The sequence below is a fragment of the Myxine glutinosa genome, chromosome 2 (genome assembly GCF_964187855.1).
Source record: "Myxine glutinosa chromosome 2, kmMyxGlut1.1, whole genome shotgun sequence".
NCBI lineage: Eukaryota > Metazoa > Chordata > Myxini > Myxiniformes > Myxinidae > Myxine > Myxine glutinosa.
This window is the reverse complement of record NC_136262.1, coordinates 110,680,150-110,702,384: the sequence shown is the minus strand read 5'-3', so window position 1 is coordinate 110,702,384 and position 22,235 is coordinate 110,680,150. Positions and strand designations below refer to the sequence as shown.

The following is a 22,235-nucleotide window of genomic DNA, read 5'->3' as shown; positions in this document are numbered from 1 at the left end:
GGGGAGGTGAGGATGGGGATAGGTGATGGTGAGGGTGGGGATAGGTGAGGGGAGGTGAGGGTGGGGGTAGGTGAGTATGATGGGGAGGTGAGGGTGGGGGTAGGTGAGGATGATGGGAGGTGAGTATGGGGGTAGGTGAGGATGAGGGTAGGTGAGGTTGAGGGTAGGTGAGGATGAGGGGAGGTGAGGATGGAGGTAGGTGAGGGTGAGGGGAGGTAGGTGAGTATGGGGGTAGGTGCGGGTGGGGTAGGTGAGGGTGAGGATGGAGGTAGGTGAGGATGAGGGGAGGTAGGTGAGAGGTGAGGTGAGGGTGGGGTGTAGGTGAGAGTGGGGGTAGGTGAGGGTGAGGAAATGGAGAGGAGATGGGTAGAGCAGTGCGAGGAGATGGGAAAAGGAAGGAGGTGAGGCTGGCAGGTGAGGATGAGGGGCGAGGAGGAGGTGAGAATGAGGGTAGGTGAGGGTGAGGATGAGGGGAGGTGAGGGTGAGGAATGAGGAGGAGATGGGTAGGGCAGTGTGAGGAGAGGGGAGGAGGTGAGGATGAGGGCCGAGGGGAGGGGAGGAGTTGAGGGTGGGGATGAATGAAGGGGGAGTATAAGTGAGGGAGAGGGTGAGGGGGGGGGGGTAAGAGGGAGGTGAGGCTGAGAGGCGAGGACGGGGAGGGGCGAGGAGAGATGAGGATGTAGGATGACGGGGCGGTGAGGATGAGGGAGGAGGCGGGGGAGATGGGGAGGGGGAGATTAGGCCCTTTACTATTAAATACTTTTACTAAACCCCACATACTTAATACCACCCTTTATTATTAAACATGACGCGTGTCTCCACGTACGAAACAAGCCCCACGAGTACACTGTACGTGCTTTGACGCTGTACATAGATTTTGGAGGGAAGAATTAAGAATTCGATTCGGGAGCTTTTCCTGATGCTTCCATGGGATAATTAACATTTGGTCACACTGGACACACGTGACGTCACAGCTCACAGGTACGGTTTTTCCCCATTCAAACAGGTTCTCCGAGTTGCACAAATTACCTAGGCTGAGTTAAACTTCCGGGAGGTGGTTCCCATTCGTGTAGTTATTCTTGCTAAATGAACAGCATGGCAGGTCATGATGGAGCCGAGAGCTTACCGAGTCCCGGTCGGCGGGTCGCTCTGATTACCGGGATTACGGGCCAGGTGAGCCGGCTCTTTCTGGGAGGGATGTGTATGTGCATATAACATACATTAATTATATAATATTTAATGTGTATGTGCATGTAATTATAACATATATTAATCAAGGCTCTTCTCTCTTGTCTAACTCAGTAATTAGCCGTTCACGATGTACCGTCACCAGTCCGACAATTCAGTGCATGACTGAATACTGTATTATGAAACCCACATACGTGATCGTTATTTACAGTGGATTTAATTGCTGTTTTGTGTTCGTGGACAAACACGAATGTAACACTCATATATTAAATGTTATGTTCCTTATTTTAATTGGAAATTTGACAGCCGAAAGCACCTGCCCTGCGGCGAAAACGATTGGGACGGTGTATAAGCACCGGAACGTGATCAATGGTCGATAGCCGCGTTGGTTCACGTCAGCGTCGATTTAATTTTATTTTCTAACTATTTTTCTGTGATCGTTTTGTTTATTGCTGCGCAGTTTATATCTCTGTGTTTTTGCTGAGGATTTTCTTCCCGGCACATCGGTGTCTTCATGAGCGGTGTATAACCTCCAATAGCAATACCACAGTGTGTGTCATTGAATAAATAGGTAAATATTCACCCCGTTAGATATCGCATTCATTAATGATTCTTCATCATGACGATCATCGTCATCATATCGTACTGATATTTACAGGGGCTCGTTGCTACCGAAGCGGTATTTTAGTGAAGTTTTACTGGGTCATAACATTCGTTGCTTTCCCCGCAGTCATTTGTAAATTGTTCAGGATGCTGGCGATAACTCGCCTACGCTTTGTGAAACGCACCGTGGAATCTTTAACGTTCACCAACAACCGGTGCTGGCAGAGGGGTTGGTCCTCCCCCTATCCAATGATGTATTGCCTTGCACCTGGCACACCTGGGTGACGCTTTATACTATAGCTGGGTCGAGGTTCGAACCCAAACAATAAACATAGACAGCTTTCAGGTGAGTGCGCACACCTCTAACAGTCCAACCTATCTTGCCAGTCGCATGTTACAGGTACAAATTTCAAAATGAGGTGTGCACTTGACATAAGGAATAGAGCCTCTTGTGCATTACCTGGGAGTTGGGATAACACCTGCAATGTTAAAGGTTATCTCTATTATTGTGAGTTTGGATTTGGTACCAGAAAAAACCAACTCAACCTGCTGTTCCTGTTGCATACACCTGCACCCTTCCCCTTTTCGTTTAGGATGGTTCATACCTTGCTGAGTTTCTTCTTGCCAAAGGATATGAGGTGAGTTCGTCATGATGATTATAATCCTTATTGTCTGTCTACCTATGGGCTGACAGGATGACCTAGAGGTACCCACATTCACCTCTAAGCTGTCTAGCCTGGGTTTGGCACCATGAAGAAATTCCAAATTCCTGCCCTGACCAGCATTGGGCGTTGCATCAGCAGCACAGCCGCGCCCTCAGCCAATGATACTACCCTGCAGTCTTATGCTGTTTACGAACGAAGCCCATCTGCACCAGGAGACAGGTAGAACAATGGAAGGAACAAACTGTTCATCGAGGTATTCTAAACGCCGCGGGGAGCAGAGAAATGCTAAATATATATAGAAAATTGTTCATCTGGAATTCCACCTTTCAATATATATAAACAGTATATTGTTGCGGATCTCGGGTTCGTCGACGTACTAAGGGGGGTTAAGCCCTGCTCCCCCTCGAACTCCGGGTCCACGAGGCCGCCACCCACACTACACTCGTGGTGGACGGATTGCTAAGCAATTCCAGCCGCCGAGCCTGCAGCTACGCGTGGAAGGGTTAACGGTCACAACCCGAGTACCTTCAACACACGTAGCTGTGAGAATGGGGACTGAACCTCGCACGAGTCACGCTGGTATTGAACGCCCGAGCAGTTGTGCGTCACGTAACTCACGTCGTGCTGTTAACACTATTGAACCCGATCGAGCAGTTTTAATTCGGGCAATGCTAGGCCAATGTTAAAAGGACGATGACGGCCAGGTTGGAAACAAACCACAGGATTTATTTACACGGTACAGTATTCACAGGAATAGGACACAGCGAAGAATCTTAACGGCCTTATCTAAGTTCCCAGACAAGGGCCCTCAGATTCGTTCGGGGAAGGGAAGGTAGAGGGGAATGCGCACAAAGCGCGGCCGCTTTGTGCAGTTTTCCTGGACGGGCTCATTGGGCGGATACCCCCAAGGATCGCTCCAACCCAGGACACCACAGCCGGGGATGTTCGCGGTAGGGGCGTTGATCACGGATGTGCATGTAGCAGGAATCCGAGGAGCGTATCTCGGGGAAAGCGAGGCAGAGCGCGCGTGGCAGAGAGAGCGTCTGTATGCAGGGAGTCCGGGCAGAGAGAGCATCGGGGCAGAGAGAGCGTCGGGGCAGAGAGAGCGTCGGGGCAGAGAGAGCGTCGGGGCAGAGAGAGCGTCGGGGCAGAGAGAGTTCAGAGTGCCGAGCCAGAGAGGGCCAGCCTGCCAGAGAGAGAGAGAGCGTGGGGGTTCGGGCCAGGTTTTATAGCCCCCCGACCTCCCCACTCGAACGTTCCACGGGCCTCCATTGGCCGCCTGGGGTCACGTGTCATGACAGTCCCTTATTGGTCACCCTTGGCCACTCCCTTCAGCTCCCATTGGCTGTTCGCTGTTCTCCGGCCACACCCTCCAGCTCCTCCCTCGGGCCTGCAAGGCTTGTCCTAGGCCCATGACAAGGCACTTTAGGCTGCAATGAGGCCTACCATTATCCTGCCTGCCTCAACGCATACTAACACTGGGAAGGAGATGATACTTCACATTTAATAAGAAATAACTAACTATGCGAGGCTACATGTTGTGGTGTAACTTACTATGGGGGGGGGGGGGGGTGGGAAGGAGAGGGGTGGAAGGGGAGGGGGGGAAGGGAAGGGGAGGGGAGGGGGGCGGGGGGGGAATGGGGGGTGGAGGGGAAGGGGCTGGAGGGGGGAAGGGGAGGAGGGGGAGAATGGGGGGTGGAGGGGAAGCGGCTGGAGGGGGGAAGGGGAGGAGGGGGGAGGGATGGGGGAGGGGTGAGGGAGGAGAGGGGGGGGGGGAGGGGAGGGGAGGGGGGAGGGGGGAAGGGGAGTGAGGGACGGCAGCGAGTCTGGTGGCGAGGATGGAACATCCCGTGATCGCTCTGAGCGAATCAGCGAGCCGCTGTGACACAGGCTGTGATAGTGTATAATGTTCCTCGCTGAAATGCGCTAAGTTAAATATGGATCTCGTCATCGGAGGTCATTTTTAGGTAGGCCATATCCTTCCCAGGCCAAATGGCCATGTCTATGCCAAAATGAAGTACGTGAGCCTCTCCGTTTATTTATATAGATATAGGGGAGAGGCAGGTTAGTTGATACACTTTTCAGTTATGTTGGCCTATAATGAAGACTGTCAGCTCGACAGGATTCATGAATTGTCCAAAAGAAATATCAGGGTCTTGTACATATCTGTGAAGCATGCCAGATCCGCTGCATTATCAAACTTGGGATGGTGGCTCACAAAAAAAACCGTTTGTCAAACGTATCATCTGACCTGACCAAGTGGGTTAGTTGATACACCTTGGTAGGTTAGATGATACATTGATTTACATGGTGAATGAGGTAGATGATACATCGATTTACATGGTATTTCTGCAAATGGTAACAAATTAGCATGCACATAATTACAGATACACATCAAACTAGGCTACATACCATCATTTCTGTATAATATTTGTACTAATGGTATTTTCAGTCAATGATCACTGTTATTTAAAGCTGTTTGTTTGTTATTTATTCAGTTGTATACCTGCTATTTATACATAGGTAATGTAAAGTATATCTAACAATAGGGCTAAAGGTGAAGTTAGAGAGAAAAATAAGATCTGCCAAACAAATGAATCGGCAAGCATCAAATATCAGGAAAGGAACAATATTCACAACTCAGATGGACGCAACTCTTATATTCTAAAGATGTACAGCGTAGGCTATATAGGCCTACATATATTATGTATGAAGCCCAGTTACAAATGGCTACAGCATTTTCTTGTAAAAAAAAATAAAAAATGAATGGGTTAGTTGATACAGGTCGGTAGGTTTAGTTGATACAGGTCGGTAGGTTTAGTTGTTACGCGTATTGTTACGGATTCGTCACTTCCGTCTTTGTGGTTGTCATCCACTTGAAGTATTTTTAGTTTCATGTACTATTATTGTTACAGTTTGAGTGTGAAATGGAGATAACTGTCTTCAAAGATAAAAAAAATAATGTCTCAGAAGGAAAACGAGATGGGTGAGGGAAGAAAACGGAAGAAGAAGAAGCGGCGGGCGAGCGGATCGAGTGAGATTGGGAAAGGAAGGCCTATCTGTTTCGTGGTGTCGAGCGGAAAGGGATTCCTGTGACAGTGTCGTTATTGCTGTGGCAAATAAACCTGCGTGACGGGTTTTGCTTTTCGTTCCGAAAGTGAATCATCGCTGGAGAGCAGGTACGCCTCCATTACCGGCCCGTCTGCCATTTCACCACGCACCAGCCTTCCGCCTGGTTCTCGTGTATGTCATGGATTTCGCTTGGGAACTCGTGTTTTTTTTTTTTTTTTTTTTTTTTTTTTTTTTGTATACTGAATCGAGGCTCGTGAAAGAGCTAACATTTATTTCACAAACAAATCAACCAGACAAACAAAATATACAAAAAGAGGGAGCGGAAGACAAGATGGGGAGAGAAGGGGAAGCACACAATCACAACATTTGAGAGCGGGGAGAAGTGTGGGAGGGAGAGGGCTTGGGGGCAGGAGGCGTGGGAAGGGGAGGGGGGGGGGGGGGAGAGGTATAAAACACAAGGGGACCGAAATTAGCAGGGGTAGAAAAGATCAAGGTTTTGGATGGGGGAGGATAAGAGATGGTGGTGAACAGCTGTTTTAAAGACCTGGAGGGTGGAGTGGGATTGAAGAGAGTGAGGGAGTTTGTTCCAGAGGCAGGAGAAAAGAGGAATGAAGGAGTGAAGGTGAGCAGAAAGTCTTGATTTTGGCAGTTTAACCATAAGAGGGTTGCAGGCAGATCTTGTGCGACCTGTAGGAATATTTGGGGGACAGAGCCCAGAGAGAGCTGGGGGGGCAAGGCCAGAGAGGAGTCGGTAGAAGACGGAAAGACCACCAACCTGCCTGCGGTGAGTGAGTGAAAGGCCCTTGGAGTTAGCTTTATCGCGGGAGATTCCAATGATTCTGAACGCTTTGGTTTCAACAGCGTGAAGACGAGCTAGGTGTGAGGCAGGAGCACCAGACCAGAGGGGAGAGCAGTATTCCATAGAGCTGCGGATGAAAGCCTTGTATGTGGTGAGGAGCTCAGGTGTGCCAAGGAAGGACTTCGCACGACGGAGGATGCCCAGTCGGCGACTGGCTTTGGAGGCCAGATTTGAAATGTGGTTTTCCCAGGAAAGATCATGGCAAATAGTGAGACCCAAAAGCTTGAGTGACAGAACTTCTTGGAGAGGATTATTCAGAAAGTGGATGGGAGGGTTTTCCAGTCGGTCTTTTCGGAGAGACATCGTAAGAGTGTGAGATTTATCAGGATTGAAAGACATGTTCCATTTGTTTGCCCAGTCTGTGATATTGTCCAGGTCTGCAGAGAGTGAGGAGGCTGCAGACTGCCGATCTGAGGGATGAGGAATGGAGCGACAGAGAGTAGAGTCGTCAGCAAAGAGATAGAGAGGATTTTCAAGAGAGTCAGAGAGATCATTGATGAAGACCAGAAAAAGCACAGGGCCCAGAACACTACCTTGGGGAACTCCAGCCTGAACAGGAAGAGGAGATGAGAGAAACCCATTCAGGGCCACACGTTGACTACGAACAGAGAGGAAGTCCACCAGCCATGCGTGGAGATTTTCATGGATACCAAAGGAGGAGAGTTTGGTGAGCAGAGCAGGGTGCCAGACCGTATCGAAGGCACGTGAAATGTCAAGGGAGACAGCTCTAATTTCCTGTTTGGCGTTGAGGACCTCCATCCATTGTTGAGAAAGCAGAAGCAGCATGTCCAGAGTAGAGTGACCAGGTCTGACAGCAAATTGATGATCAGAGATCAAGCCATTGGAGAAGAGGAAAGATTTCATATCTGAAGCAATGATGGATTCCATGACTTTGCTGATAATTGGGAGAAGGCTGATTGGTCTGTAGTTGCTGGGATCTGTTTTTGCACCTTTTTTGTGCAAAGCGGTGATGTTGGCTGATTTCCAAGCAGATGGCAGATGACCTTGAGCAAAAGAGAGGGTGAAGAGAACAGAAAGAGAGAGTGAAAGAGCGGAAGAACATGATTTTAGGACCCGTGGGCTGATGCCGTCAGGACCAGTTGCAGAATCAGAGTCGAGGGTTGACAGAAACTTTTCCACCTTGTCAGGAGGAAAAGACACAGAGTCCAGGAGCAGCTGGGTACGACTGGGTACAGTGGGTACAGAGAGGGATGGGTTTGGGACACAAGATTTAGAGGCAAACACAGAGTTGAGGCATTCAGCTTTTTCACGTGCGGAGTCAGCCGTAAAGCCGTTTGAGGTGAGGGAGGGGATGGAGTGGGAACAAACACCAGAAACAGATTTGACCAGACGCCACCAGGATTTGGAAGAGGGAGACAGATAAGAGAGTTCGGTCTTGAGAACGGTGAGATATTGTTTCCTGGCTCTCCTGAGGGTGGACACACACTTGTTTTGGGCTTTGTGAAAGGAAATGAGATTTCCTTCCATTGGATTTGCTTTCCAGGAGACGAAAGCAAGTTGTTTCAGGGCAACAGCCTCACCACAAGATTCCGTGTACCATGGATGGGAGGAAGGGTATGACAACTGAAGACGAGATGGGATAAATCTGTGCATGAGAGAGAGCAATTTACTTTGAAAGAATTCCCAGGATGAGTTGATGTCAGAGGCGGTAGAGATGGGAGACCAGTCCAGATGATTGATGGCTGCTTGAAGACCGTGCCAGTTGGCCTGAGTGAAATGCCAGACTCGTCGACGCTGAGGAGGCTCTCTGAGAATGGTCAGAGAGATGTCCACTTTGACAAGCACATGATCAGATGAGCCGATTGGAGCAGAAGAAGAGCAGCAGACATTTTCAGGGAAGTTAGTCATAACCAAATCCAGAAGAGAAGATGCTCCGTTGACTGAGATCCGGGTCGGAAAATTGACAGATTGTGTCAGTCCCAGTGAGTCGCAGAAGTCCTTTGCTGAAGAGCTATGGCTGGTGAGAGAGGTACCCACACCCAGCCAACTGGCATGGTGACAATTGAAATCACCACATATGAGGAAGAGAGAGTTGGGATGGGTAGATAGAAGTTGGTCCATATTATCAGACAGCGAGATGTAGATGGAGTCATCGCTGTTTGCTGGACGGTACAACACACATATGAACAAAAGGTGGGAGCGAAGGGGAAGCCGTAGCCAAAGGTATTCCTGGGGGTGAGGTGGAGAGAGGGCAGTGGAGGGCGAGTGAGGAAGAGAGTTTTTTATAAAGATAGCAACCCCACCTCCAGGACGAGGCTCAGGTCTATCATACCGGAGGAGGGAGTAACCTGGGAGAGATACCAAGGCATCAGAGACATCATGAAGGAGGAAAGTTTCTGTTAAGCAGATCACATCTGGTTTGTCAGAAGCAACCTGTATGGAGAGATCAGTCAAGTTTGAGCGAAGGCCCCGGATGTTTGAGGTCCATACCGTTAATGAAGAGGAAGGGGGAGCATCGGGTCCAGAACAGGGGGGGGGGGGGGGGAGCGGTAGGGTAAGAGGAGGAAGAGGTAGGGAGAGCTGTTGAAGGTGTGTCAGAGATTTCAGAGATTTCAGAATAGCTTGGAGAAAGGGAAGAATGGGGCGGACAAAAGGTTTGATGGAGATTGGGTGAGGCACAGTGAGGTGTTATTTGAGGAGGGGGAAGAGCGAGGCAGAAGGTTGGGGGAGATGAAGGTGAAAGTTGGAAGGGGGAAGAAGCAGGGAGGATGCTTTGAGGAGGAGGGGTGAGAGGGGAGTCTAGGAGGGGAGGAGCGAGGGAGAGTCTCGGAGGGGAGGGGTGTGGGGGGAGTTTAGGAGGGAGGGGAGGGAAGGGGCAAGGGGGGAGATTTGAAAGGGATGGGTGATGGGGAGGATTTGGAGGGGAGGGGTGAGATTGGATTTTGAAAAGTGTACGATTCATGGGAAACTAACATTTTTTGCAAAATGAGTTTGAGACCTTCGAGTCAAAAATATGTTTGAGGACACTGAAGGAGGGGTGGAGTTCTGGATTGTTTAGGGAATGTAGAAAGGAGGAACTCTAAGAGATGGTATTATATATATTTTTTGGAATGAATAGATTTGGTGAGCAAGACGAAAGCATCCTTTTGTAGGAGAAGAAGAAAAGGGTGTTATAATATATGAGAGAAAATAGTTGTTCAGGGGAGAGATTATACATTTCTAACCACGTGATCGCGTGATCGCGAACAACGTGAACGAAGAACGAATGAACAAATAAGAACAACAAATAAACGAATAAGACCTGGGAAGGAAATATTTTTTGGGTTTTTTTTTTTTGAGTAGAGATATTAAACAAGGAGGTGTGGGGTGAACGACTGGGACGAAACAGAGAACGAAAATAATTGCAGCGCATTCAACGAATCGCTGAGAGAAAAACAAAACCACAAGGTTGGAGACGGTACGGTAGCCTAAGCCTACGAGTACTAGGCCGCAGAATACTCGATACGGATTAACTGACGATTGTGTATACATGTACGAAAAATTAGCACCGAAAATTTTCCAAAAGATACGCTGTAGGTACATACACCGAAAGATAGATACAGTCTCGACAAAAACACAATTGTGAAAGATCACTTAGCTTCGAAAGCGTGAGCGCATGGAACAGCTTCGAAAAGATGTGACCTCGCGAGATCTCTGGTTCTCCGCTTGGGAGAACCAGAGACCGGTTCTTCGTGGTTCTCCGCTTGGGAGCCGCTGATCGTTAATGTCAGCGTCATTGTCTGGTGAACCGAAGGTGTGAACTCCCAGTCGCCTTTTGGGTGAACTTTTGCCGGATGGACGTCGGCCCGACACCTCACCAAGCGGCTCTTCTGCAGCGTCGACTGTTAGCCGTTCTGGGTTCAGGTCTCAGTACGACCTTTTCTTGTGATCGCGAGAGCCAAGGGGATCGACTTTGGCCTGGTATCGTGACACAATGACTTTGGGGGATGTTACCGATTGCTCACTTGGGAAGACCGTGAGTTATTGATTCAGGAAATTGGTGGTACCATTATATAAATTATATGGTGTTTGCTGTGCAAGTAAGGTTTTCTTGTACGTGGGTTACTGGTTATTATTGTGTGGTTTTAATACAATACTTGGTTTTTGTAACAATTGATTGGTGTGGTTTCACCATTGGTCATTGGCACACATAATAGCACATCTTTCTGCCGTGACTCCTTTCGGGGCTCGGAGGTACACCGTGGCCGGGGTTTGGGGAGGAGCATGTAACAGTATCAACTAACCTACTCAGACTGTATTATCTAACCCATCCATGGGACTTTTGCAACACATGTTGCCCACATGCTTATGTGTGTTAACCTGGCAATCAAAGCAGCGTCGGCTGAAAGCCACTTTCACAAAGTATAATCAACCAATGCGAACTCCTGTGAAATCTATGTAGTATTATCACAATAAATGATCTTACCTTTTGTTGGCGTTTTTACTCAAGAGGACACAAACAGGTTTTTTGGAGAATCACACCCTTTCTTTGTCTGTAACTTCTTGACCTACTTATCAATGATATGTAATGCAACTAGCTAACAACAGAGGGCAGAATTTACACAAGTTTCATTTCTGAGGGTGAGGAGGAAGGTTGTATCAACTAACCTGCCTCTCCCCTATTATTTTTTTCCTATACCAAGTCGAGGCTCGTGTAAGAGCTAACACATAGAACATATAATAAAGGGAGCGGGAGACAAGATGGGGAGAGAGAGGGAAGCACAACAACAGGATGGAACAGGGACATCGAGAGATCTGTGGAAGGGAGAGGGCTGGGACACGGGATAAACGATTGCGATTGTTTAAAAAAAAAAAAAAAAATCAAAGCTCATACAATGAAAGGTTTGTGGCAATTTTATCCTTTTAAAACCCCGTGTGGTTACAACATGCAGTTTCGATAGCGATTCGTCCTATGCTGTGTAATCCATTAATAAAATAATAATCCGCCATTTGATGATGAATTGCAAGTGGCATAATTATTTTCTGCTCATTTTGAGGGCCTCGATGGGAAGGGTTTTCCTTTATGCTCTGCTAGTAATCCCGCAGCTTTGTTGTACAGTACTTACTGTATTTGTTGTATGGCCGTTTGTTTCTCGGCAGGTTCATGGAATCGTGCGTCGCTCGAGTTCCTTCAACACGGGCCGTATCGAACACCTCTACAAAAACCCATCGACGCACCAGGAAGGGAGTACGTGCCGGCGTGATAAAGAAGCGAGGGTTTATCTTGTCATAAGGCTCAAAAGACACTTATCCTATCATAACATTGTTGTTATCCTTGAACAGGAATGAAGCTGCACTATGGCGATTTGACAGACAGCACATGTTTGGTGAAAATAATCAGCGAGGTGCGACCGACCGAGATTTATAACCTGGGCGCTCAGAGTCACGTCAAGGTAACCATGCCAGGACTCGGTCTGCTTTTCTTCGGTGCTCAAATCTGAGCAACCATGAAAGTTTAGATGCACCAATTGACACAAGAAGAAACTAGAACGACACTCTTCGACATCACGACGTCGACCGATATGCCTCCACCCACATTATTTCATCATTAGAATACTTACACCAAGTTTGATTTAAATCCATTCAGCTGTTTTGAAGTTATCACATTTTTACCTGAGATGACTTCTGACCTTTGGCCTCTTGACCCCAAAATTTAATCAGTTCATGTTTACATCATTATACATACCTGTACCAAGTTTGAGTTAGATCAATTAAGCCATTCTGAAGTTATAGACATATTATAGTGTTACGTTTGTTGGGAGTAGGCTGTGATTACCTTAGTCCAGGTAGAATTGTATTGGCAGTGTGCTCCGGCTGTTGTGAAGAAGAAGAAACCCCATGTATCATAAGTAGGGATCTGGTAGACCGTATGTCATGTAAGAGTGTATCTTCATTCCCATCATGAGGGGTGGGGTTATGTTAATTGTTTGGGGATTATGGGTAGTTAATCCCCTGTATGTAATGACCTCTGTTATTTTTCCTCTGTTCCTTATGACAAAGCAGCACACACACATAGCCAGGAAATCACGCATTTATAACACTAAATAAAACCAACCGGAAACAGGACATGGAGCACTACCGGTGATACCACGGACCTGGTGATCACAAAGGCCGGAAAGGTCCGTAAGGCCACGCCCCGAAGAAGAGTGATTGGTCCGGGATTGATTGGAGCAAGGACTGCTAAGATGGGACTGTTGGATTGGTGGAGCAGGCACGGATGACGTCAGAGCCTTGAGTATAAAAGAATACTCTCCCCAACATTTTGGCCTCTTGAGTGAGGGACATTCATTGAGACACCACAATTTTATCCCTCTTGCTGTCTGGTTTTTGGGGCTCGGTGGTGAACGGTCGTCTCCCTGACATTTTGTCATCTCTTGTGGTTTTTCTCTCTCGGCATCTGGGGTTCATTAAGAGCAGTCGCACATACGGTGCCTGTTGAGCTGGACTTAAAGGTGTTCATGGAAAGCGGGCGCATTTGCGTGCTCTTTTGGCGCGGGGTTCCGATTGAAGGCACGGCCGCATTTTTCTTTTGTTTGGCACATCGGTGTTGGTGAACAAGATCGACAGGGATGAGTGGGGGCGAGTGCAACGGGCACGGCCTGCTGACTTCGCGCTCGGCGGTGAGAGACGCGGACTGCACAGGAGGCCTAGTTTCCGCTTGCGGCAGTGCAGCCTGTGGTTCCCGCGCAAGGATGTGGAGGCCTGTGACGATCCAGGATGATTCCTGTCGAGGTTCAAGAGCTGCTCAGAGCTATGTGCCCACAAACTAACGCCTTTATTTTCACAGTTATTTTTTCCTTTGTCTGTATTCGAGTTTGTGTGTGGACGTCCCATTTAGGAATCATAGTTTTTATTGTGCATTGTTTTGTTTCCGGCATTTGTTTAAATAAAGCAGGTATTTTTGTACATTTTAATTCCGTGTCGGTGTGAGTTAATCATCGCAGGTGCAAAGACGTCCACCGGTGGGACACGTGAAGGTAAGTTCATCATCCTCTTTTCCCTCACGTGTAAAGAATACCGTCATCATTGGATGGAACGCCTTGGAGTTAAAGCTCGTTTGGTCATCCGTGTCGCCCTGCAGTGTTCACTACAGGGTAGACACATGACAATAGACTTTGACTTTGACCTTTGCCCCCAAAATCTAATCAGTTAATCTTTGCATCGTTATACATACCTGTACAAGTTTGAATTGGATCACTTCAGCTGTTCTCAAGTTATAGACCTATTACAGACTTTGACCTCTTGACCCCAAAATCTTTGCAGTTCATATTTCCATCATTATACATAACTGTACCAAGTTTGGTCAGAACCCCATCACTGGACAAGTTATCATGGAAAGAGTATATTTACCTAAAATGACCTCTGATTTTTGGCCTTTGACCTCATGACCCCAAAATCGAATCAGTTCATCTTTACCTCATTATACATACCTGCACCAAGTTTGACTCAGAACCCTTTAAGCTGTTCTCAAGTTATCGAAGGAACGAAAACCTATCGCGGACAGTCGGACGGACAGCCTGAAAACATAATGCCTCCGGAGACTTCGTCGGCGGAGGCATAAAAAGCTTTGCTGTAATACGGCTTCATTAAGGAGATTGATATTGAGTAATTTAGACGAGACGTGCTAATTGTAGCCCGCAGTGGTGCCGGCAGACTAAAACATAGAAAACAAAAAGGTGCAGCGAGTTGAAACTGTCGTACCTTGTGTCTGTTGGTCAGCTTGAAACTGTTGATTGCAGTTGATCGAGGTGCTTTCTCAACCATTCGAACAATCCTTTGCTGCAATCTTCCATCAAGTTTTCTCTTGCGACCACGTCCAGGGAGGTTGACTACAGTGCCATGGGCCTTAAACTTCCTGATAACATTGCGTACGGTGGACACAGGAACATGAAGGTCTCTGGAGATGGACCTGTAGCATTGAGATTGTCCAAGCTTGACTACAATCTTGTGTCTGACCTCGGACAATTCTCTGGTTTTCATTCTTTTCTCCATGCTCATTGCGGTACACGCAGTGACACAAAACAGCGAAATAACTCCTTTTCTCCATTCAAACTGGTTAAATGAGTGATTTTTATATTGCAGGCACCTGCAACGCACCATAGGTGAGTTCAATTCCAAAGTAAAGGAGAATCACCTGCTTGAAATCTAATTATTTCTCACAACTTCTAAAAGGTGCCAATAATATTGTCCGGGCCATTTTAGGATTTCTTTGTGCAATAAGCTAAGTTTTAGTAATTTTTTCAGCTTTTTTTTTGCTTTGTTTTTTTCCACTGCAACCCAAAGAAATACATATGTGGATACCAAAAGATTTTTCAATTTCAACAATTTTCTGGAAGAAATGGTGCATTATTTGAAAAAAGTGCAAGGGTCCCAATATTTTTGGCCACGACTGTAATTTAAACTTGATTCAGGTATGTATAATATTGTAAAGATTAAGCGATTATATTTTGGGGTCAAAGGTCAAGTCTGTAATAGGTCTATAACTTGAGAATGGCTGAAGTGATCCAATTCAAATTTGGTAACGGGTATGTATAATGATGTAACGATTAACTGATTAGATTTTGGGTTCAAGAGGTCAAAGGTTAAAGGTCAAAGTCTGTAATAGGTCTATAACTTGAGAATGGCTATAGGGATCTAATTCAAACTTGGTACAGATATGTATAATGATCTATAGATTAATTGATTCGATTTTGGGGGTCCCGAGGTCAATAGGTCAGAGGTCATGTCAGGTACAAATGTGCTAACCTGGGCGCAGCTGATTGGATTTAAATCAAATTTGATACAAGTATTATAATGATGTAATAATGTGGGCCGAGGCATATCAGTCGCCGTTGTGACATCGAAGAGTGCCATTCTAGTTTACATCTTAAAAGCTTAAGCTGCTTGAAAATGTTTAAAAAAAAACATTTTTACAACCATTCCCGGGTTGCTCCACACATGTTGCTGGTTCGTTGGTTCCTCCCTCCAGCTCAACAAAGCTTAGTTTCCCAGACCAGATCTTTGCATTTTATTGTTTTATTTTAAATCCTGTGTTGCTGGTCATGTTTTTGTCAAATTTTCTATGCCAAACCCTATCTTGTTGAGTTGAATTGTCAAGTAATATTGTCCCTGGTAGCAATAACTGCAAATAACTCCAAAAATAACAATAACTAGAACCTTGAGTCCATTTCAGAGTTAAAGAACAGGTGGTACATGCAGCAATACGACACACGCTGTGCACAGCAAAGCAACTCCTCACTGGCTGCTCTTATTCTTTCTTCCCTTTCCACTATGCCGTCCCATTTATGTACACTCAGAGACGGAACATTTGTGAATGCCCTTCCCTCTACAAAGTGTTGTAATGAGAATGAAGATGGTGCGGAGAATAAAATGTCTGTCGCACCTGCTATATGCAAAGCTAAAGTTGGAGTATCTTTTCTAAAAAGTCACTTAGGCTACATATACGAGCCCACCTGGTCTGTTCAGCTGATCGTCTAGGCAGTGATCACTTTAAAGTACTCCAGACCATGGCAAAAACCAAAAAAAAGCAAAAAACTGAGGTCAAAATCGGCAAATATTCTCATTAATAACAATAATAATAAAAATAATTAATAATCTTCAGACGGCATAGTTCTGAGCTGCCTCTCTCAATGGCAATGACGTAGGTACCATCCGACACAATTTATACCTGGTGCAGCATCCTTTGCTACGGTATTTTCTTTATAGCTTGAAAAGATTCCATGAAAAGTATGCAAAACTAGATTTCTTTGTAAAGGAATAGGAAGGGATCAAAGGGGTGACCGGGAGTACGACTGTCAATCAACCTGATGGGGGTGGGGTCGCTAGACACATTTGCTCTAGGGCCAATCAGACCTATATGGGTGTGTTTTTTTTTTTTTACTATTTATTTATAGATATTGCCCCAGACAAGGCATACAGCGACTCTAGGTAAGGGGCTAAGAGAAAGTTAGAAAAATATAAGGATAAAGCAATAAAAAAGAAAAAATTAACAAGAAAGGTTAACGGCGGAACATTATCAGGAAGGTAGTGAAGCAGCAACCCACACATATTTCTATAAAGTACGTACTATGTTCGATTGTCTATGAAGTATTTACAATGTGAGCACGTCTATAAAGTTTGTAATACAACAATTGTAAATCAGTAGTAGAGCATCTATATGTATGTCTAAAAAAAAAAGTTTAAAAAAAAAGTAAAGAAACAAGTAATAAAAACACACACATACACACACACACACACACACACACACACGTACGACCTGATGATTCCATCGAGCGTGACCATAGAAAACAAAGCATTGCGTCCGGACATTGTACTCAGGAACAAAAAGGAAAAGACAGCATTGATGATTGAGATATGAGTCAGTACCCAGCGACTTTGGCCTAAACGACACGGAAATCAAGAAAATGACCACATACCAGAACCTCAAAAATGAGGTCAAGAGATCTTGGAAGCTGAAGAACATTGAAATTGTACCAGTGATAATTGGAGCAACAGGAATAATGAAGAAGAACCTCATTGAGATTGCAAGAACCATCCCTGGGAATATTACCACAAATGAACTACAACTGGAGACAATCCGGGGTTCGGTGACGATCCTGAAAAGAGAACTTGGAACAAAACTCTGAAAAGGTTGAACAGCTTGGTCCATGAACCGTGATGCCTTATTGAGGCGGAGGTGGATACTTTGGGTCCTGGGAGGACTCAGTTCCACCTCCTGAAACCCGCAAATGGCGATATCAACCAACGACACATTGACACACACACAGTGTACGACATTTTTTCCACCCCATCCCTAAATAGAGAGTGCTGGCACACTCTCTGATATCCCAGTTGGAAATCACAGGTAAATAATCCTGCTGAATTAATATGTAATCTGCTCCAACATTCTCTTTCACTTTGATCCGCTCTATCGTGAACCGATAGTTCTGCAGAAACGTTGCCCAAGTCGTGATTCGGTCAAGGAGAAACTTTGCTTCATTCGTGTACAGCAATGATGTCACTTCCTTGTAAACATGGCTGCTCTTATATATGTAAGTGCGCATCATCTATCTGTAACTGAGCTCCTGTGAATTTAAAATTGACTGAAATGTCAGAAAATGTCCGGCTGTTGTGTAACACCCTGTTGTGTTATTTGATTATTTTTTGTTATTGCTTGTTTATTTTCACTGTGGCATCACCATTCTCATTATTCCTTTGCTTTTGATTTGCCAGATCTCTTTTGACCTGGCCGAATACACTGCGAACGTGGATGGTGTTGGCACCTTGCGCCTTCTCGACGCCATTAGGACATGTGGGTTGACGAAGGAGCTCCGTTTTTATCAGGCTTCAACCAGCGAACTTTATGGGAAGGTTTTGGAGATCCCACAGACCGAGACGACGCCTTTCTACCCCCGCTCTCCGTATGGTGAGCATCTTTCAGTGAATGCCATTGTGCGCAGCTCATTGACGTAGTAACGCCAGCCCGGGTAAACGACACCGTTTCACCTTCCTGACAGGTGCTGCCAAGCTGTATGCCTATTGGATTGTAGTCAACTTTAGAGAAGCCTATGGGATGTTTGCATGCAATGGCATTCTCTTCAACCATGAGAGCCCTCGTCGTGGTAAGTCAGTCTGCGTAGAACATTTCCATGTTGCGTCTGTTGCGCTTCTGAAATGCTAATTTGTTTAATTGTATATATTTGGTTTGTACCTGAGTTTTGCTCTTGTGGCGTGAAATGTTTTCTCATCTTTCAAATATTGTTCGCTGTTCACTTTGTCTTACCTCAGGGGCCAACTTTGTCACTCGGAAGATTACCCGCTCCGTCGCCAAGATTCATTTGGGCCAGCTCAACTGCTTCAGCTTAGGAAACTTGGATTCCAAACGAGACTGGGGCCATGCTCGGGACTATGTAGAGGTTCGTGTTTAATAACCCCAGCCGAGCCCCATTCCTCTTCCTCAGATTATTCTCATGTTCATTTGGCGAATTTGCTCTACTACCTGTGTGAGAACAGGCCATGTGGTTGATGCTGCAGCAAGATGAGCCAGAGGAGTTTGTTATCTCAACGGGCACAGCAAATAGTGTGCGCACATTCGTGGAAAGGGCTTTCCATTTCATCGGAAAGACAATTGTGTATGTATACCACACATTGTTCTATCTTACCCTAAAATATTGGTCGATTAGGTCATTCTCTGAGATCCAACCATATCGCTGAGTGAACTACACCACCTGTATGAGCTGCTTTACACACTTCTTTGTGTGTGTGTAGCACATGGTTATTGTACACCACTCCTTTCCTATTCCATCTTCAGGCGCTGCATGACGTCATTGCCGGGCACCGAAGGGGGCCCGGCGATGAAGCGTGCTGAAAGAGAGGACTCGGTTTTCACTCCGGTTTCTTGTTTTCTTTCCTTCTTTCTTTCTTTCTTGTTTGTTTGTCCGGGTGATATCTCAGCCATCCTTTGAGCTAGGATGCTGAAATTTTTGCACAACAGTGAGCACGTGCTTTTGTATTTTTTGATTAATCAATTAATTAATTACTACATTATTATCGATTAATTAATTACTTATATATTTCCTTTCTCTTCTGGGCATTATATCAGGCACTTTTTTTTTTTTTTTTTTTTTTTTTGTATACAAGATCGAGGCTCGTGAAAGAGCGAACATTAATCACACAGAAAGACAAACCGACACATAAAACATATAACATCGGGAGCGGTAGACAAGATGGGGAGAGAGGGGGAAGGACACAAACACAACATTTGAGAGCAGGGACCGAGAGACATGGAGACATCGAGAGATCTGAGAGAGGGCGAGGGCTTTGGGGGGGGTGGGGGGCATGGGAAGGGGGCGGTGGGAGAGGTATAAAACATATGGACACTGCCAGGACTTCCAGGAAAGAAGTTGGAATTTCAAACAAGGTGGATCTGGGGTGAATTAGCGGGGGTAGAAAAGATCAAGGTTTTGGATGGGGGAAGATAAGAGATGGTGGTGAACAGCTGTTTTAAAGACCTGGAGGGAGGAGTGGGATTGAAGGGAGTGAGGGAGTTTGTTCCAGAGGCGGGAGAAAAGAGGAATGAAAGAGTGAAGGTGAGCAGAGAGCCGAGATTTCGGCAGTTTAACCATCAGAGGGTTGCTGGCAGATCTTGTGCGACCTGTAGGAATATTTGGGGGACAGAGCACAGAGAGAGCTGGGGGTGCAAGGCCGGAGAGGAGTCGGTAGAAGACAGAAAGACCACCTACCTGCCTGCGGTGAGTGAGTGAAAGGCCCTCAGAGATAGCTTCATCGTGGGAGATTCCAATAATTCTGAAAGCTTTGGTTTCAACAGCGTGAAGCCGAGCTAGGTGTGAGGCAGGAGCACCGGCCCATAGGGGAGAACAGTATTCCATTGAGCTGCGGATGAAAGCCTTGTATGTGGTGAGGAGCTCAGGTGTGCCGAGGAAGGACTTTGCACGACGGAGGATGCCCAGTCGGCGACTGGCTTTGGAGGCCAGCTTGGAAATGTGGTTTTCCCAAGAAAGATCATGGCAGATAGTGAGACCCAAAATCTTGAGCGACAGAACTTCTTGGAGAGGATTGTTGAGAAAGTAGATGGGAGGGTTGTCCAGTCGATCTTTTCGGAGAGACATAGTAAGAGTGTGAGATTTGTCAGGATTGAAAGACATGTTCCACTTGTTTGACCAGTCTGTGATTTTGTCCAGGTCTTCAGAGAGTGAGGAGGCAGCAGACTGCCGATCTGAGGGAAGAGGAATGGAGCGGCAGAGAGTGGAGTCATCAGCAAAGAGATAGAGAGGATTTTCGAGAGAGTCAGAGAGATCATTGATGAAGACCAGAAAAAGCACGGGGCCCAGAACACTGCCTTGGGGAACTCCAGCCTGAACAGGAAGAGGAGATGAGAGAAACCCATTCAGGGCCACACGTTGACGACGACTAGAGAGGAAGTCCGCCAGCCATGCGTGGAGATTTCCATGGATACCAAAGGAGGAGAGTTTGGTGAGCAGAGCGGGGTGCCAGACCGTGTCGATGGCACGTGATATGTCGAGGGAGACAGCTCTAATTTCCTGTTTGGCATTGAGGACCTCCATCCATTGTTGAGACAGCAGAAGCAGCATGTCCAGAGTAGAGTGACCTGGTCTGAAACCAAATTGATGATCAGAGATCAAGCCATTGGAGAAGAGGAAAGATTTCATATCCGAAGCAATGATGGATTCCATGACTTTGCTGATAATTGGGAGAAGGCTGATTGGTCTGTAGTTGCTAGGATCTGTTTTTGCACCTTTTTTGTGCAAAGCGGTGATGTTGGCTGATTTCCAAGCAGATGGCAGTTGACCTTGAGCAAAAGAGAGGGTGAAGAGAACAGAGAGAGGGTGAGATAGAGCAGCAGAGCAGGATTTTAGGACCCGTGGGCTGATGCCGTCGGGTCCAGTTGCAGAATCAGAGTCGAGGGTTGACAGAAACTTTTCCACCTTGTCAGGAGGAAAGGACACAGAGTCCAGGAGCAGCAGGGTACGACTGGGTATGGTGGGTACAGAGCGGATGGGTTTGGGACACAAGATTTAGAGGCAAACACAGAGTTGAGGCATTCAGCTTTTTCACGTGCGGAGTCAGCTGTGTAGCCGTTTGAGGTAAGGGAGGGGATGGAGGGGGAACAAACACCAGAAACGGATTTGACCAGACGCCACCAGGATTTGGAAGAGGGAGACAGATAAGAGAGTTCGGTCTTGAGAACGGAGAGATATTGTTTCCTGGCTCTCCTGAGGGTGGACACACACTTGTTTCGGGCTTTGTGAAAGGAAAATGAGATTTCCTTCCGTTGGATTTGCTTTCCAGGAGACGAAGGCAAGTTGTTTCTGGGCAACAGCCTCACCACAAGATTCCGTGTACCATGGACGGGAGGAAGGGTATGACAACTGAAGACGAGATGGGATAAATCTGTGCATGAGAGAGAGCAATTTACTTTGGAAGAATTCCCAGGATGAGTTGATGTCAGAGGTGGTAGAGATGGGAGACCAGTCCAGATGATTGATGGCTGCTTGAAGACCGTGCCAGTTGGCCTGAGTGAAATGCCAGACTCGTCGACGCTGAGCAGGCTCCCTGAGGATGGTCAGAGAGATGTCCACTTTAACAAGGACATGATCAGATGATCCGATCGGAGCAGAAGAAGAGCAGCAGACATTTTCAGGGAAGTTAGTCATAACCAAGTCCAGAAGAGAAGATGTTCCGTTGACTGAGATCCGGGTCGGGAAATTGACAGATTGTGTCAGTCCCAGTGAGTCGCAGAAGTCCTTTGCTGAGGAGCCATGGCTGGTGAGAGAGGTACCCACACCCAGCCAACTGGCATGATGACAGTTGAAATCACCACATATGAGGAAGAGAGAGTTGGGATGAGTAGATAGAAGTTGGTCCATATCATCAGACAGCGAGATGTAGATGGAGTCATCACTGTTTGGTGGACGGTACAACACACATATGAACAAGAGGTGGGAGCGAAGGGGAAGCCGTAGCCAGAGGTATTCCTGGGGGTGAGGTGGAGAGAGTGCAGTGCAGGGCGAGTGAGGAAGAGAGTTTTTGATAAAGATAGCAACCCCGCCTCCAGGACGAGGCTCAGGTCTATCATACCGGAGGAGGGAGTAGCCCGGGAGAGATACTATGGAATCAGAGACATCATAAAGGAGGAAAGTTTCTGTTAAGCAGATCACGTCTGGTTTGACAGAAGCAACCTGTATGGAGAGATCAGTTAAGTTTGAACGAAGGCCCCGGATGTTTGAGGTCCATACCGTTAATGAAGAGGAAGGGGGAGCATCAGATACAGAACAGGGGGGAGGAGGGGTAGGGTAAGATGTGGAAGAGGTGGAAGAGGTAGGGAGAG

The 22,235-nt window shown here is 46.6% G+C and overlaps 1 protein-coding gene across 2 annotated transcripts in view; it reads left to right on the top strand.

Annotated features, from left to right (window-relative positions):
- The first annotated feature begins 997 nt into the window (after nucleotides 1-997).
- The window catches only part of GMDS (GDP-mannose 4,6-dehydratase), a 114,487-nt gene continuing 93,249 nt past the window's right edge, over nucleotides 998-22,235 (top strand). Inside the window, exons 1-8 of one of the 2 annotated variants that reach the window (XM_068107482.2) lie at nucleotides 998-1,174; nucleotides 2,386-2,430; nucleotides 11,489-11,576; nucleotides 11,672-11,781; nucleotides 17,600-17,792; nucleotides 17,884-17,988; nucleotides 18,155-18,282; nucleotides 18,380-18,498. In XM_068107482.2, the coding sequence (XP_067963583.1) occupies nucleotides 1,088-1,174; nucleotides 2,386-2,430; nucleotides 11,489-11,576; nucleotides 11,672-11,781; nucleotides 17,600-17,792; nucleotides 17,884-17,988; nucleotides 18,155-18,282; nucleotides 18,380-18,498 (875 nt within the window). In that variant the 5' untranslated portion in view covers nucleotides 998-1,087. The remainder of the gene's footprint in view (nucleotides 1,175-2,385; nucleotides 2,431-11,488; nucleotides 11,577-11,671; nucleotides 11,782-17,599; nucleotides 17,793-17,883; nucleotides 17,989-18,154; nucleotides 18,283-18,379; nucleotides 18,499-22,235) is intronic. The other variant, XM_068107480.2, reaches the window with a different exon arrangement.